Here is a 17,614-nt window from a genome sequence, read left to right as displayed (position 1 = left end):
TCTTAGTCACGTGGGTGGTCATATGGTTTTTTACCTGTCTGTCATCAGTCAGTCGGTGAGTCAGTTTTTTATTAGTGAGAATAAGTGCAGGAGTAAGGGCAAGGTTTGCCAAAGCCTGTAACTTGGTTTTAGATAAAAACTGAATAAAGAAAACAAAGAGCTGGACTGTTTTGACCTTTTGTTTGGACTGTGTAAACCAGAACCCACAATCCACAGTATTGACTGTTTGAGTTCATTTCATTTTGCTTTGATCACTTTTGAAATTTGAATTTTTTTTTTCTCTTTGATTTTGGAATTAAGTTTTTGGGACAAATAGTCAATACAGTAATTTTAGGAAGTTTAACTTTTAATCAGATTAAGTTGAACAGAAGATGCTTCAGTATTATACAAGTGGACTCATTAAAAGAGCATTTAATTACAAAACAATTTATTTGATTAAATCTTTGTACTTCAGTTATTTTCTATATTTCCCAGAGAGAGTTGTTTCAGAAATCCTCTCGACGTTGACGTTCACTGTCTCCTCCTGTCCACATGGAGGCAGTAGTGAGGTGTTTGCTAAACTCCGCACTAAAACGAGAAGAGCGAAATTCAATTCTCTGCTGAGATATTTTCATTTTGTCCTCACGTCAGATCTTTTATCGTTTTCATTAGTTTAAAAGGTTTATAGCATTTTCTCTGTGTGTCAACTTAGCCACCGAAGTAGTTTCTCGTTGAATTAATCTTCTGAATTCAATCGGAATCAACATAAGCAGCAGTGTTTTCGGTTACTAATGACTACTGGCCATTTCAAAGTTCCGATAGACCGCAGGTTTAAATCTCCGGGGAGCCTGAGCAGCCAGCATGGACACTCGAGACCCAGTAAAGTGTTGGCCGAAAGGAACCAGGCGGTTGTGGCGGTTGGAGCCTGGGTAGAAGTCGGAGAGGATTTCCGGGAGCACCCGGCTGTAAGTTTGGCTTTAAAATCTGCCGCGACCAGCAAGCTCTAATTTAGCCGTTACCAACAGTAGTGCCAAGTCTCACATTTATTTTGATAGAGTCCTTACTTTTCCTACAGTTTTTATCCAGACCATTGAAAATTCATTAATTTAGCCCAAACGTCAAGTTTAACTATTTTATAAATTGTTATAAAATTTTAAATATCAGCTTTGTTTGGCTTTTGTCTACTGGTTAATTTCGCTGGATATGTTTTACTTATAATTTAGAGACGCACCAATATTCAAAATTTGGATATTGCAACATTAAAAATTTTTTCTGACATAAAAAATAGTTCAACTGTACTAATTCAACAAATCACTACATAAGAATGGAAGCTAAACAGTTTATTTAGAGATCCAATTTGAGAATTTTTAAATAGCCTTATTCTAAAACATTTTAGCTTTGTTGTTGCTGATTCCATTTTTGGTAAATGGAGATTTTAGGGATTGATAGTCTTGTTGTTTTCAGAGATCTGTGTTTTGTTTTAGACCCTTGCTTTGCTAACTGAGGAGCTACAGGCCCAAAAGAGAAGAGAGGATGCAGACAACCTGAAGCGGTTTCAAGATGAAGTGCGACGACGAGTCGCACATCAAGCTCACGCGTGCAAGCGACAACAGCAACCTCACTCACATCCCTTGGTAAAGTATTCCCACCTGACTGTGAAGTCCTGGAAAAAAGCAGACAAGAGCAAAGGCTGATTTGTTCAAAGTGTTGAAGGTCACAGTGTAAAAAGCTCAGATGAGAACAAGAAGAAAGCAGAAAGTATTGCTCCTCTTATTGGCATTGTAGCTCTACTTCACTTTATATTGAAAAATCATCATGTTTGCTAACTGCACGTTTTTGTTTTTTGGTGTTTATTTTTACTTTTCCAGGCTTTCTAGCTTATTTCTTCATTTATTTTGTCTTTGTTTTTCAATGTTTTCATCTTGCATTCTTTCATTCTGTATGGTGGTGCCCTATAAATGATGACACATTGTTCAAATTCTAAAAATCAAATATTATGACATGAGGATATACTCTCTGACTCCGCCCTCACCTAAAGGCAGAAATTATTCAAAATCTTGTATATTTATGAAATGTCTGTTATATTACACACCAAATATCACTTCAGAAGAGTATAAAGTTAAACACAAGGCTCAGAAAATTCACCCAATCTGAAAGGTTTTCCACCTTCCCAGTAGGTTGAGGCTAAAAACCAAAATTTTATCCCGTCTCCAGGGACAGTTTTGTCCGAGATAATCTAATCGTTCCCTGGCAGAAGCATGTAAAAAATAAGCCCCAGAAAGTTTCCTGGTACCCTTATGACATATTCAGAAACAAAAATCACTTTTAATTGCACTTAGACCAGATATACTTTTTACACCTCCTCTTGTCAGGTACATATGTTGCAGAATTCCAGCGTACACGTAACCACAACTTCCTGTTATTTTCACTGCCATTTTTCATATCTGAAACTAAAAACAAAAAGAGAACCAATTAGGTTTTTGCAACAGTCTTCAAGCTAAAATAGTGACATTTTTCTTATTAGAAGATGTAGCTGACTGGTTAGCTGGTCATTATGTTTTATATTAGTATGTTATTAATAATACCAAGTTCTTAAAAAACCTGTGTGGTGTGCAAGCTGCACCATGGCTCACAAGACATTAATTTTCCTGAAAAGATCTTTTCATGGTAGACATGTGTGTCTTTGTCTAGGTAATACCCCACAGAGGACCTCTGATCCTGACCCAACAGGTCTGCAAGGAAGAGGAGCATATCCACTCAGAACCTGTTGCACCACAGGGCAGTTCTCCAGAGGTGAGGTGAAGGTTCCTCAGCAAAGAGAAGCAGAAAGCTCTGATAGATTTCTTGCTAACATTGGAGACACTCTTATTTTTATTTATTATAAATTGTAAATTCAACTGAAAACATCACTGAAATCACTGTTGAATAGTAAAATGTTAAAAAATATATGTAAATGATTTTTAAGAATGTCTTTTAAGTGAAATCTTTCGTTCTTCAGCTAAAATAAAAGTCTATTGATAAGTTAATTTGATTATTCTTTGCCCAAACCTGGGCTGATGAAGCTATTCTCTCCCTGGTTTTGTTTCAGGTCTGAAAACAAAAGGCTCTGAATCTAGTATTAAGTAGCTGTTGCAGGATTCCGTATAAACATTATGAGTTGTTTATGGGTGCAAACTGTAAAGTGGAAGTTTACCCACCACGGAGCACTAATACATTTATTTCAGCTGGTAAATAGTTGGTAAATCCAGTTTTACTCTCAATGAAGTTTACAATTACTTTTTTGCTTAGTTAGCATTTTTGCTGTGTTTTTGACCTCCAGAAAGATCAAACTATTTACCATTCTGTGACTTATCTGGTAATGTGACCATCATTAATGTGGAATATTATTTATTTCCACTGTTTTCCAGTTGAGTAAGCCCCTGAGGCAGGTCAGACTCAGACTGGCTGCCTGTCGGCTGACCCAAGGGGAGGAAGCACTGTCAGATCTTCCAGGAGGCAGATGGAGCATCTCTCCAACCAGACATGTGAGTGTCTGTGTCTAAACCTTTGTTCTGCTTTTTTTATTTTTAGCACACTTCCTAAATCATGTTTGGGTTTTTTTTCCTGGAAGTTGAAGGAATAACTGAAAACATTTGTCTCTCCCCCATCAAACTGCTAATGCTTGTGTGCAGAGAACAGAGGAGGAACAGGAAACGAGAGATGTTCCTCTCTTTAGTAATCAACATGAATGTCCCCTTGTTCAGCAGAAGGTAACTGAATTTATCAACATGCAGAAATGAAATCAAACAGGTTATGTTATATTTTTTCAGACTTCAAGTTTTTGTTTTTACTTTTATTAATTTGTCTAATATTTGTGAGTGTTGGACAATGAACATGAACTTCAATTTTAAAAGTATTCTTACATCTCAAACCTTTTTCTATTTTCTCACATTATAACCACAACTTCAGTGTATTATATTTTGACCTTTTGTAATAAAGCAACACAAAGCAATTTGTAATGTGAAGTGGAAGAAAAAGGTGCCTAGTTTTACAAATAAAAGAAATAATCGAAAAATTGTGGCATGTATTGAGACTGAAACCTTTTCCAATTTGCTTCTTATAGCAGTTGTGCTATGCTGTTTTATTCTCAGACAATGGATTGAAGTGCTTTCTGTAGATGTTCACAGCTTGGCATATAGTTTTATAACCTAATTCAGTTTTAAACCTCTCTGTTGTGTTTCTTTGTCAACATGACGTGTGTTTAAGAATACAAACCTCCACACATCTGCTGCATTTATAGGTGGCTAACATGCTATCCACATGTTAGCCACTAGTTAGACAGCTCCAATTGGTTGGATTTTATTTAGGAATATTGCAGTAAGACAAGTGAAATACAAACAGTATTTCACTTTTTAATTTCCAAATTAAAAAAAACAATTTATCCTTTTATTTCCACTCTACAATGGTGCTTCCTTACAACATAATATGCTAATATATTAACAGTGAAGGTTGTGTTTATCATGTGGCAACATTGAAAAAACCACAGCAACTATGAATAATTTTGCAAGATACTGAGAACAGTTGAGAGTAGGGCTAAAATGATTAATCATGATGAACTAATTAGTGAAATAACAGTCAACTAATTTAGACATGCACAGAGACAGACAGATTTTATTGTCATTCAAATGTACATTTTTAAAGAAATTTTGTTGCAAGGCTCCAATAACAATTAATAAATAACAATAAAAGTGTCAATATAAATATATGCAATAAAAGTAAAATATGTAAAGAATATGTATAATATTTATAATAATGTAAAACAGCAATGCGTAATAAGTACAATATGTAAATAAAAGCATATGGTATGTGATTAGTTGTACACTGGAGTATACAGATTGGAGTAAACAAGTCAAAAGTAGAAAAAATAGTGAAGAATTACATTAGAGACAGATTTGTATTTTTTTTATTGCTTTTGCCGTATTATTGTAAAAGTTACAGAATACAAATTCATGCCCCATTTTTTTAGATTTGCATATAATATTTACATTTTATGCCATTTTTATATTCCACAAAAAGGTTAATAAATTACATTCAAGTTTGTTGTAAAATGACAAAATGTGAATACTTTTGTAGGTTGTCTTGTGTTTGTATGTTTAAGGTCAACGGACACACCCTGTTGAATCCAAATAATTCACTCTCTGGTCATGAAGTCCCAAAGTTTCTCTGGCCAATGACGGATGAAGAAAAAGTGAAAAAGCAGGTGGATGAAGATCAAATTTTACTTGTTTTTCTCCTGTCTGGCTAAAATTTTACAGCTGATTCTCTGTCTTTTTCTGCAGCGTCAGTCTCAGTTCCTGAAGCACCGCCGCCTGGTCATGAACACTGAACGGGAGCAGGTGAAGGAGAACCAACAGCTCAGGAAACATCTGAAGAGGACTGCAAGGTGACCAGACTACCACTGATCCTCCTGCATAACCTTCTGCTGCTGTTTTCACACAACAATAGTGTTGTTAGACCTTACTCTGCAGTTCAACTTATGGAATATTTTACATTAATCTCACTTATTTCTTTAGTTTGGTGATGACAACGTATTTGTTTGTGTTCAATTATCTTAAAAGTTACAAAGCTTTAACTTAAAGGGACATTTTACTTTGACTTTACTTGAAATTATTGAGTTCGATGCCAGTTTTGTATCCTACATCTGACCAACTCAATTGACTGAGTTTATCCAACTTAATTTAGTAAGTTTTTATAACTTGATTCATTGAGTATGTTTAACATGACAAATTTAAGTCGTTCTTACTCAAATAATAATTTTTTTCTAATAAATAAATAATAGATTAATACATAGTCTTTATTGTCATATGTGTCATATACCCTTTTGCAAGTGACCAGCCCACATCAACTTACAAGACACAATAAAAACATACACAAACAAGCGGATGGACATAAATATTCTTTAAACAAAAAAATTCCTTTTTCTAAAGCGGCAGGGCTTCAAAATAAACTGTGATAACTGAAACACAACTCAGTATACACCTCATATTCCAGGTAACAACAATATTTGAGGTTATTTTGCGTTTGTTTACCTTTGCTGTGGTGCACTACAGCCGCTGTATTTTCTGAACGTTCATTAAACGACAAAATTGGACAAATTAACTCGTTCGTTTGTGAGTGTACGTCACTCACAACAAACATCAAATAGAACAAATATATTTGGTGAAGTATTTAACAAACAAATGGCTCCTATCACAATAATTATGTGAAATTAAATACATTTTCTAATATTTAAAAAAAAATGTTTCTGGCATTTTGCTTAGAGCACAGAGTCTGAGAGGCTTTTCCTCTATGAAACATACTATTTATTTTCATCTCTTATTTAATGGAAATATTGATATTGATGAGATTTTCTCCAAAATGACAATCTTTTTCAACCTGCACAGTTCCGCTGTTGAAAATGAGGCGCTAACATTCACAAGACATTGAAATAAAATCCTGTCCAACATCTGGTTAAAGGCGACAACTTCGTAAGATGTACTTTTCACATAACTGTGCTCTTTGGTTCCTCCTTTCTGTTTGAAATTTCTCATTTGAGGTCATCAAACCAAATTTCAGGTCTATCATAACTGACTGACACCTGCTGGCCTCAAGTTTGCTTCCGACTATGAGAAACCAGTTCCTCCTGCCAGTGTCAGAATTTCTTTTTTTTCTTTTGCTTTTTATCTTTTTTGTTATTTGAACAAACGGTTACCAGCAGCCTCAAATTTTAAAAATTTTGCTTCTGAAATCTCTTGATAGCGATTCCACAAAGAGGATGAGACTCCCTCACCCTCCCTGTGTCAATCACGACAGAAGCCCTTTTTTAGTGTCAGAATTTCAATGAGGAAGTTGCTGCATTAGGATTTCTATCACTTTGATATGTGTGCAATAACTGATTCGCATGTAAAATAATTCAATAGAGTTTCATTTACAGTTTTTACAGTGTCATGAGGTAGAACTCAGCCGGCTGATGAGAGAAAAAGAAAATCTTGATCTCAAAATGTTTGGATTTAGACCAGGGGAGCACATTCTGTTCATCTGCTAATAAATTATAAGAGCCTAAGTACTTAACTAACCTTTCATCTTGTTAAGGATTCTGTATTTTCCTCTATCTCTTTTATCTGCTTACACACACACACACACAAACACGCTGCGGCTTACATAACCATGCTTATATGTGACTGTCACCATCAGTCATACATAAACAGACTGAAACTGACTAGACTACCGTTTATGGAGGGTACAGATTGCAGAGAAGAATAAAAGCTAAACTCGCTACAATCTTTGCCTCACTTGGTTGCATCCATAAAGTGAGTTAAGTGTGGCCCAGCGCTGGACGGAGAATGTAACTCTGCATCTGTTCCATTTGTATGACATGTATAGCTTGTAACATTTGATCAACTATTTTTTACAATGCTTCACAAAAGGGAAAAAGAAGTCTTGGTCAGATTTTTTTTAAAAATTGATTTATTTTGTCATTTAAGGATCAAAGCAGAGAAAGAAAAGCTTCGTCAGGACGAGGAGATGAAGTTAGAGAAAGCTCGGAGGCTTGTGGAGGCCAGGCAGAGGCTGGAAGAGCGAGACCGGCAGGTTCTGGAGCAGCTGGCGCTGGAGGAGGAGGAAGAGAAGGAGAGAGCTATGCAGCTGCAGAGGAGGAAGAGGGAGGAGGAGAGGAACAATAACAAGTGGAAAGACTCTGTGAGGTAATCTAACTGATGTATGACCTACTCACTCGTTCTGATTCTGATGAAACTAGAATAATGTCAATGTGTGTAGCAGTGAGCATACTATAGCTTGGTTACTCAGAGATTAGTCAATTAGCATTCTCGACTCCCTTAAACTCCCAGAGCCAAGCACAGATCTGTAGGAATTTAGAGATCTAGATAAACTATAAAGGAAGTCCTTGATGTTCTGGACTGATTTCATTAGAAATGTTTAATATATGAACCTTTTGCTGTCATGCTTATAAAATAAGTTAAGTTTACAAAAAATGCAGCAATGTAAACTTATAAGAGCACAATCTTTAATTTAGTAATATATATATATATATATATATATATATATATATATATATATATATATATATATATATATATATATATATATATGCTGATCTCTCTACGAGAGGACCACAGCAACCTCCCTGAGTAAGCCCCGGTAACCATCGCTGACTGGATAGCTCAATACATAAGGCATCAGTATATCACCCGAGAGGGCAGGGTTCGAATCCAGTCTGGGTCCTTAGGCAAGACCCTTCAAGCTACTGTCTACCTCATACCATGAGAGATACTAAGTTGCATAACATGCCGGCTCAGACGTCGCCCGGCCAAACAAGGTCTGCGTCAGGTGTTGGGGAACCAGAGCACCTTGATGACAAATGGGCTACTGGAACAAGACGGAAATGGGCGAGAGATGAAAATGTGGATCTGTTGGAATGCTACTACTCAAGTAACCCTAGTGAGAGAGGTTACATGCAAAGACTGGGGAAGGAATGGTTACTTCGACATCCCCAGTCAACACTAAGCGCTAAACAACTAGTAGCTCAGTGTTCCAACATCCGCAAACGGCAACTGCTATCACAACTTGAGATTGACGAGATACAACACAAATGCTACGGCAAAAGGGAGGAACCCGGATGTCAGAACTGTGGGGACTTAACTACAAGTCCCCACCCAGTGAGGGGATACACGGCCCCAATGAGCGAAACAGAGCTGAACGAGAATGACAACCAGGCCTCCTCGGCGCCAATTACAACGGCTGAGTGAAGTACCATCAGAAAGTCTCATTGAGAATGTGAATGCAGCATTGAGAACGATCCCTACCAACACCATAACAGAAACCAATGAGCTGATCTACAACTCAGCATCAGTGATCATTGAGATACTTGGCTATAAGAGCAACCATGAGACCCAATACCCACCATGGAAAAGACGGTTAGAGGCTAAAATCAAGGTAACAAGGAGGGAAGTGAGCCAACTGTCAGAGCTCCACAAGGGTACAATGAAAAGGGTAATAACAACAGAGCAGACCCACCAAGGCTGGAGACTCACTGAAAGAAACTCACTGCTCTCCATGAGCGACTGGCAGCTCAAATGAACCAGCTGCTACAAAGTGGGACTCACCCTGAATGGTTAACTGAAGGGCGGACAATCCTAATCCAGAAGGATCCATCAAAGGGTCCAGTCCCACCCAACTCTCCACAACCTGGAAGCTCATGTCAGCATCATAGCGGCCAAGATAAGCAAACACATGGATAAACACATGAGCACGGCACAGAAGGGTATCGGTGTAAATACCAGAGGAGCCAAACACCAACTCCTCGTAGACCGCACAGTTGCCCGAGACTGCAAAACCCGACACACCAACCTGTGCATGGCTTGGATCGAATGCCTAGAGATGTATAACATCAACAGGATTCTGAGAGCCTTCATTGCGAACTCGATGAGGCTGTGGAAAACCACCCTTGAAGCCAACTGCAAACCACTTGCACAAGTGTCCATCAAATGTGGCATATACCAAGGAGATGCTCTGTCCCCGCTACTGTTCTGCATAGGCCTGAACCCCCTCAGCCAAATTATCAACAAGACTGGCTACGGATACCGACTCAAAAATGGGGCCAACATCAGTCACCTCCTCTACATGGATGACATCAAGCTGTATGCCAAGAGTGAGCGAGACATCGACTCACTGATCCACACCACCAGGTGTGGATCTTCGGACTAGAGAAATGTGGTCGGCTGATCACAAAGAGGGGAAGGTGATCCACACAGAAGGGATCTCACTCCCACAAGGAACAATAGCAGACATAGAGGACAGTTACAAGTACCTAGGTATACCACAAGCAAATGGCAACCTCGATGAGACCACAAGGAAAGGAGCCACAGCTAAATACCTAAATACCTCCAACGACTAAGGCAAGTCCTGAGAAGCCAGCTCAATGGCAAGAACAAAATCCGTGCAATAAACAGCTATGCCCTGCCAGTAATCAGATACCCTGCTGGAATAATCAGCTGGCCAAAGGAGGAGATAAAAGCCACAGATATTAAGACTAGAAAGCTACTAACCATGCATGGAGGGTTCCATCCCAAATCCAGCACCCTGAGACTGTACACGAGCCGCAAGGACGGAGGCAGAGGACTAGTGAGTGTGAGAACCACTGTCCAGGACGAAACAACTAAGATCCATAAATACATCAGGGACAAAGCCTCAACAGACAATGTGCTGATATCAGTAAATCCTATCAATGTCTGGAAAAAGCCATTTTTAATTTTTTTATATATATATATAAAATAAATATAATTCATTTTCCCTTCTCACCCACCGCGGGTGGTTCTTATCCTCTGAGCTCGGGTCCTCTACCAGAGGCCTGGGAGCTTGAGGGTCCTGCAGTATCTTGGCTGTGCCAAGGACTGCTGCACATTTCTGGACTGAGATGTCTGATGTTGTTCCTGGGATCTGTTGTAGCCACTGCTCCAGTTTGGGGGTTACTGCCCCGAGGGCCCGATGACCACAGGCACCACTGTGGTCTTCACCTTCCAGGCCCTCTCCAGTTCCTCCCTGAGGCCCTGGTATTTCTCCAGTTTCTCGTGCTCCTTTTTCCTGATGTTGCAATCACTTGGTATTGCTACATCTACCACAACGGCTTTCCTCTGATGTTTATCCACTACGACAATGTCTGGTTGGTTCGCCATTACCATTCTGTCTGTCTGGATGTGGAAGTCCCACAGGATCTTAGCTCTGGCATTCTCCACCACCTTTGGGGGTGTTTCCCACTTTGATCTCGGGGTTTCCAGTCCATATTCTGCACAGATGTTTCTGTACACTATGCCTGCCACTTGGTTAAGTCGTTCCATGTACGCTTTCCCTGCCAGTATCTTGCACCCTGCTGTTATGTGCTGGACTGTCTCAGGGCCTCCTTGCACAACCTACACCTTGGGTCTTGTCTGGCGTGGCAGATCTGGGCCTCTATTGCTCTGGTGTTTAGGGCCTGTTCCTGGGCGGCCAGGATGAGGGCCTCTGCTGTCCTTGAGTCCAGCTTTTTCCAGCCATTGGTAGGATTTACTGATATCAGCCACTTCGGTTATTTGCTGGTGGTACATCCCATGTAGGGGCTTGTCCTCCCATGATGGTATCTCTGGCACCTCAACCTCCGTTCCCTTTTGTCTGAGACATTCACTGAGCACATTGTCTGTTGAGGCTTTGTCCCTGATGTATTTATGGATCTTAGTTGTTTCGTCCTGGACAGTGGTTCTCACACTCACTAGTCCTCTTCCTCCTTCCTTGCGGCTCGTGTACAGTCTCAGGGTGCTGGATTTGGGATGGAACCCTCCATGCAATGTTAGTAGTTTTCTGGTCTTAATATCTGTGGCTTTTATCTCCTCCTTTGGCCAGCTAATTATTCCAGCAGGGTATCTGATTACTGGCAAGGCATAGCTGTTTATCACACAGATTTTGTTCTTGCCATTGAGCTGGCTTCTCAGGACTTGCCTTCGTTGGAGGTATTTAGCTGTGGCTCCTTTCCTTGTGACCTCATCGAGGTTGCCATTTGCTTGTGGTATACCTAGGTACTTGTAACTGTCCTCTATGTCTGCTATTGTTCCTTCTGGGAGTGAGACTTCTTCTGTGTGGATCACCTTCCCCCTCTTTGTGACCAGCCGACCACGTTTCTCTAGTCCGAATGACATCCCGATGTCCGTGCTGTAGATCCTGGTGGTGTGGATCAGTGAGTCGATGTCTCACTCACACTTGTTGTACAGCTTGATGTCATCCATGTAGAGAAGGTGACTGATGTTGGCCTCATTTTTCAGTCGGTATTTTTCAGTCTTGTTGATAATTTGGCTGAGGGGGTTCAGGCCTATGCAGAACAGTAGCGGGGACAGAGCATCTCCTTGGTATATGCCACATTTGATGGACACTTGTGCAAGTGGTTGCAGTTGGCTTCAAGGGTGGTTTTCCACAGCCTCATCGAGTTTGCAATGAAGGCTCTCAGAGTCCTGTTGATGTTATACATCTCTAGGCATTCAATGATCCAAGTATGCGGCATTGAGTCATAGGCTTTCTTGTAATCAATCCAAGCCATGCACAGGTTGGTGTGTCGGGTTTTGCAGTCTCTGGCAACTGTGTGGTCTACGAGGAGTTGGTGTTTGGCTCCTCTACTATTTACACCGATACCCTTCTGTGCCGTGTTCGTGTGTTTATCCATGCGTTTGCTTATCTTGGCCGCTATGATGCCTGACATGAGCTTCCAGGTTGTGGAGAGGCAGGTTATTGGTCGGTAATTGGGTGGGACTGGACACTTTGTTAGATCCTTCTGGATTAGGATTGTCCGCCCTTCAGTTAACCATTCAGGGTGAGTCTCACTTTGTAGCAGCTGGTTCATGTGGGCTGCCAGTCGCTCATGGAGAGCAGTGAGTTTCTTTAGCCAGTAGGCATGGATCATGTCAGGCATTGGTGCTGTCCAGTTTCTTTTGGACATCTGTCACAGTGATGGTTACCGGGGCTTGCTCAGGGAGGTTGCTGTGGTCCTCTCGTAGAGAGATCAGCCACTGTGCATTGCTGTTGTGGGACGCCTCCATTTCCCATATGCCTTTCCAGTATTGTTGCTCTGTTTGTTATTACCCTGTCATTGAGAGTACACCTTAGCTGGTTGAGTGGAGAAGAGCCGGTTAATCCTTCTGGATTCATTCTCCCTTGTGTATCTGTTAGGCGGCTGGCCAAGGCTTGGAGCCTCTGTTTGGCAGTTTCAAGTGCTTCAGGTATGGGCATCTGGCTGTACTTTCTGGGTACTGGTCTTTTCATTGTACCCTTGTGGAGCTCTGACAGTTGGCTCACTTCCCTCCTTGTTACCTTGATTTTAGCCTCTAACCGTCTTTGCCATGGTGGGTATTGGATCTCATGGTTGCTCTTATAGCCAAGCATTCAAGAATCACTGATGCTGAGTTGTAGATCAGCTCATTGGTCTCTTTTATGGTGTTGGTAGGGATCGATCTCAATGATGCATTCACATTTTAAGGTACTCTGATGTTTCAGTCATTCCGTTTTCTGAAATAAGGTACAGTATACAGTATGCATATATTCTACAACATCATGAACACAGCGAAAAATTATAAAATTATACGTAAACTGTAACGATTAATTAAACGACAAAACCGAAAACATTCAAAACAGTATTTTTTTATGAAGAAAAAAAAAAAACTCACCTCCATGTTGCGATGCAACAAATATAATCCTTGCTTGTGATGTCTCCAGTTCTTAATCCAAAGCTTTGATTTTTGGTTCCGTCTTTTTTGGGTTAACATTAGTCCACAAACTAAAGTTACCACTTCAACGTGGTTGTCCATGTTTGTTCGTATCTGGAATTAGAATGTGTTCGAGTGAAACCTCACACTCTACGATCGAACCGTTACACCTACGATTTTAAATCGGCTAGTGTGTGGTCTCTCTCTCACGTTTTCAGAATCGGCCGACTTTTCCAAAATCATGTTGTGTGAACTGGGCTGAAGTAAAATTCTGCTCAAGGCCTCATATAGCCTTGGATGGCCCCTACATGACGAGTTAAGGTCCCTCTTAAAAATGAGATCCAGATCTCAACGAGGTTTACCTGGTTAACTTAAGGAAATAAAAATAAATCCGCTGCACTGCGCAGAGATCCACAGGAAACAGGAAATTTAATTCAATGCTGAAATGTGGATTTAGTAGCTCTTCCATTTTGTGTCTGTTGAGTTTTTAACAAGGGCCACTGAAACTGCCTTTGTTGCTCAAGTTTGTGGGACGAGTTTCTCTTCTGGCCACACGCTGACTAAGTGGACAAAACATTTGATATGGTTTGATGCATTGTGGAACCTAAAAAATTATATCAAAAACAATAATAATAATATAACCCCAGCGTGAAGCGTGACTATTGAGGAGAGCGTGAAAGCTCCTCACCGGGCTACACCTGCACGATGAGTGTTAGTGGTGGTTCGTGAACCACTAATGCACCGGCCGGGTAACACGTACATAAGCTTAATATGGAAGACATAGCCACACGCATCATTCTCACCACTCTGAAAGAGCGACTACAAGTTATTTCTGCGGTTCACATTGAGCTGCACAACCAGATCTAACACGGTGGGTTTTAAACTCCACTTTGATGTGGAATTGCCCAAAGAACAATAATTTCACTCAGGGGGTTTATGTAAACAGGTCAGCCTGTGTCCAGTTTGTGTGAAAGGGGGCGCGATCCACACTGAGGTAAGCTTAAAATTCAATTAATCACTCATCAGAATAATCAATAGATTAATCAATAACTACACTGTGTTGATGTTAAGTCAATCAGAAAGGGTTGATGCAAATCAGCTGATAGTTTGCTACAAACGATCAAGTCTTCACTAAAAAGATGCTCCGTTATTTCATTTAGGCAATAAAATGTCTATTTTCTTATGTATAAAAGGAATTAAATCATTTATTCATTTATATCTTTTTATGTATTTCTAAATGTATAAAAAGACTTAATAAAAAAGTTGCCAATTTTTTTATACAAATAATGGATTAATTGACAAAATAATCAATTAATTAATAATTAAAATAATTGTTAGTTGCAGCCATACAGTCTTTTTTTGAGCTGCTTCAACATGAATTGTTTAATCTTCACCTGTTTTAATGTGCAAACAGCCAAATAGCTGCTTGTAGTTTACAGCTTTCTGTAAGTATTTCTGAGCTGAATAGTAACCTGTACGTGACTCTGCAGGTTTATCGAGGCTCTGAGAGTTCAGATGAAGGAGCGTTTGTCTCAGATGAAGCTGGAGCTCCCCACTCTTTGCTGCTGTGCCTCCTCTTTTTGGGATTCCCACCCCAACACCTGTGCCAATAATTGCATCTTCCACAACAACCCCACAGGTACTAACAGCACACCCTTATACTTATGCACACGTATGACCTGTGAACTGCTGTCTGAAATGCTTCTCTCCTCCACAGCGTATGCTAAAGCGCTGCAGTTAACACTGGTGAATTTGGACTTGCAGTAATGGCAACTGCAGTTTCTCAAGGAACTGGCGTCTCACTCTGTTTTTGTCAGATGTTTAAGTAGACTTTAAGTGGTTGCATCATTAGAAGACATGCTGTTGTACTTTTCACACGTATTCTCTTTGGGGTAAATTTGGCTGCTTGTATTTTATGTCACCAAATTACCTGGCCAGTTTAACATTCCCAGTGATTTTAATAGCACCCTGATTGGACTAATTATTATCCCCATTACTCTTTGTTGAGGTTCTAATCCAGCTCAAATGCAATTTTCTAACAATTTAAGCAATACTTTTCTGGATTAGGTATAGTAAATAATCTTCTTTGTTTGCATTTTGTTAACAATTTTTCTTACTGTACTTATTGCAAACTATGAATTCTGTGTATATGTGAACATTGTACATGACATAATTTTACAAAGTCAGTAACCAATTAGGAAATGAATATATTAAACTTGAATTTCACTCATTTTTGTTGGGTGGATTTTGCAAGAATTGACCTTCTGCTCTGCTGTTTTTTAAAGAAGTATTTAAAAAAAAAATCTCACGTTTCCCTCACTATCTGTTAGTTTCTATGAGATTTCAAAATTGATAACACTCTGTCAGACAGGAATGTCCTGATAAGTCAGTTATAGTGTTTCTTTAAGACTTTATATAGTGCCTTGCAAATGTTTTTTTTTTCAAATCCTAAACATAAGTGTTTCTTGAAGTTCTAATGAAAAAGATGATTGATATTTTATGCTTATACTTATTTCTTTACCTCACTGTTTATAGCAATGTCTATTTCTCCATATGCATTATTATTGTTATAATAATTGGAGGCTAATTTTTTCACTGTCATTAATACATTTAATATTTGACACCTACATATACTCAATACATTGCCACAAAAAACATTTTAGTAGAACAAAAAGCAGTTGTATTTGGGTAGATATTGCTGTTTTAAATCAACATGAATTGTAATTGAAGCACTTTTTGAAATAAATCAACAGCTTCTGATTTAATCAGCAACAATAATTTGAGGTTTTGATGCATTAACCTGTGCAGTGAGTAAGTAGATGATAAAAAAAATTAGGACTAAAACTCTATTTAAGCAAAGCCCTTCAAATGCAACAGTAAGAGATATCCATCTAGCTTACATATTAAAGCTACTGACTTTTCCCAGTGTTTTGCTATTTTATTTGAATAATTTTAATGCAGTTTGTGAATCATTTCAAAAATGTCATCCACAGTTTTAGTTCCAAAAATCTCCAACAGAACTGGGTGGACGAGACAGGATCCAGGTGAAAACTTGAGTGATTTGTTCTTAATATAATGAAACATGTTTTTCTGTTCAATCTCAAAGTAATTACACTGTGCCAATACACGCCAGACTAATCTGGTTCAAAATGTTTTACATATCTGTCCATTCCTGGTGCCTATCAATGAGTCAAAAGGACCAGTCCATCACAGGGCAACACAGTCAGACACAACAAACAACCATGCATGCACACACTCACACCTAAGAAGAATTTAGAGAGACCCCTCAACCTCACAGTCATGCCTTTGGGCTTTGGGAAGAAGAACCCACCATGCACAGGGAGAACATGCAAAGTTCATGCAGAAAGACCCCTAGCCTGGAATCTTGCTGTAAGGCAACAGTGCTACCAACTGCACCACTGTGCAGCCCTGCTTTACATGTAGCTTAATTTATCCCAAATAAAATCAAATTATTTCTCATAATAAAATGGTCCAAATTGGATTGCAAAAATATCTGAGCATCAGATTGAGAAAGAAACTTGACAGAAAATGTTTTTGCTCCCAATTAAGTACGGCAAGCCATTTACCATATAGTGGCCAATTGAAACTCATTTCCTCAGTTCAGTTCTTGTCAAAACCAACTATTTTGCTGTCAGGAAATGGTTCTTACTGTCTAATCAAATGGTTTCTCATATCTTTTCTCATTCATACAATTTTGGCTTTCAAAATTGTAACTATAGTCTAACTTTATTTTATTTTTTACAATTCTGTATCATATCTGATGTGTTGCTCAAACCAAGAGCAATGAGTTTATTTAACATTTGTGAGAAATGTTAGAGAGACATAACCATATTCTTTTGCTGTAACAATAAATAGATTGTGTAAAATTCTTTCATATAATCATTTAATAATTACAGTACATAAGAAATGTTAAAGGAAAGTGGGCAGATAAAACAGAAATTATGCAAAGGTAACAGCTTGAATGACTACTTTTTACAACAAAAGTAGTAATGTTGAGGAATGTTGATACAGAATCCTGAGTAACTTCTTTTGTTTCCTGAAGGCTTACCTCTCAAACAAAATGCTTATTAACTTCTGATCATGCTTACAAGTTTTAAATAACAGTAATCCAAATGTGAGGACCATTAAGGTGAGGAGTCACTGACTTAAACCCTCTCTGTTTGGGTCATTTTTACACAATGGGGATTAGTGTTAGTGAAAGCCCACACTGAATCTTGAATTAGATGACCACATGGGTATTACCATAGAGGTCCAACCTCTATGGTAATACAAGATTGGAGTATCAATTTCAGTTGCAATTTGGCTTGAACAACTTAGAAGTCATAGATCCATCTTGCCTTGCATTACTGATTCAGACT

At 39.1% G+C, this 17,614-nt stretch overlaps 1 protein-coding gene and 1 non-coding gene across 2 annotated transcripts; one reads left to right on the top strand and one right to left on the bottom strand.

The window, feature by feature from the left end:
* The first annotated feature begins 526 nt into the window (after window positions 1–526).
* On the top strand, window positions 527–16,912 carry ccdc15 (coiled-coil domain containing 15). Its single transcript, XM_055023442.1, has 10 exons — window positions 527–944; window positions 1,464–1,613; window positions 2,671–2,772; window positions 3,387–3,503; window positions 3,651–3,728; window positions 5,117–5,218; window positions 5,298–5,401; window positions 7,482–7,700; window positions 14,726–14,874; window positions 14,953–16,912. Exons 1-10 carry the CDS (start codon window positions 771–773, stop codon window positions 15,000–15,002), a joined length of 1,245 nt encoding a protein of 414 aa, XP_054879417.1. The 5' UTR covers window positions 527–770; the 3' UTR covers window positions 15,003–16,912.
* Window positions 6,686–6,821, bottom strand: LOC129354023 (U11 spliceosomal RNA). Its single transcript, XR_008605111.1, has one exon. It is a non-coding gene; the product is annotated as a U11 spliceosomal RNA (small nuclear RNA).
* Window positions 16,913–17,614: the final 702 nt, after the last annotated feature.

The sequence above is a fragment of the Poeciliopsis prolifica genome, unplaced genomic scaffold (genome assembly GCF_027474105.1).
Source record: "Poeciliopsis prolifica strain line A6 unplaced genomic scaffold, Auburn_PproV2 SCAFFOLD101, whole genome shotgun sequence".
NCBI lineage: Eukaryota > Metazoa > Chordata > Actinopteri > Cyprinodontiformes > Poeciliidae > Poeciliopsis > Poeciliopsis prolifica.
This window is presented reverse-complemented; position numbering and strand designations above follow the sequence as displayed.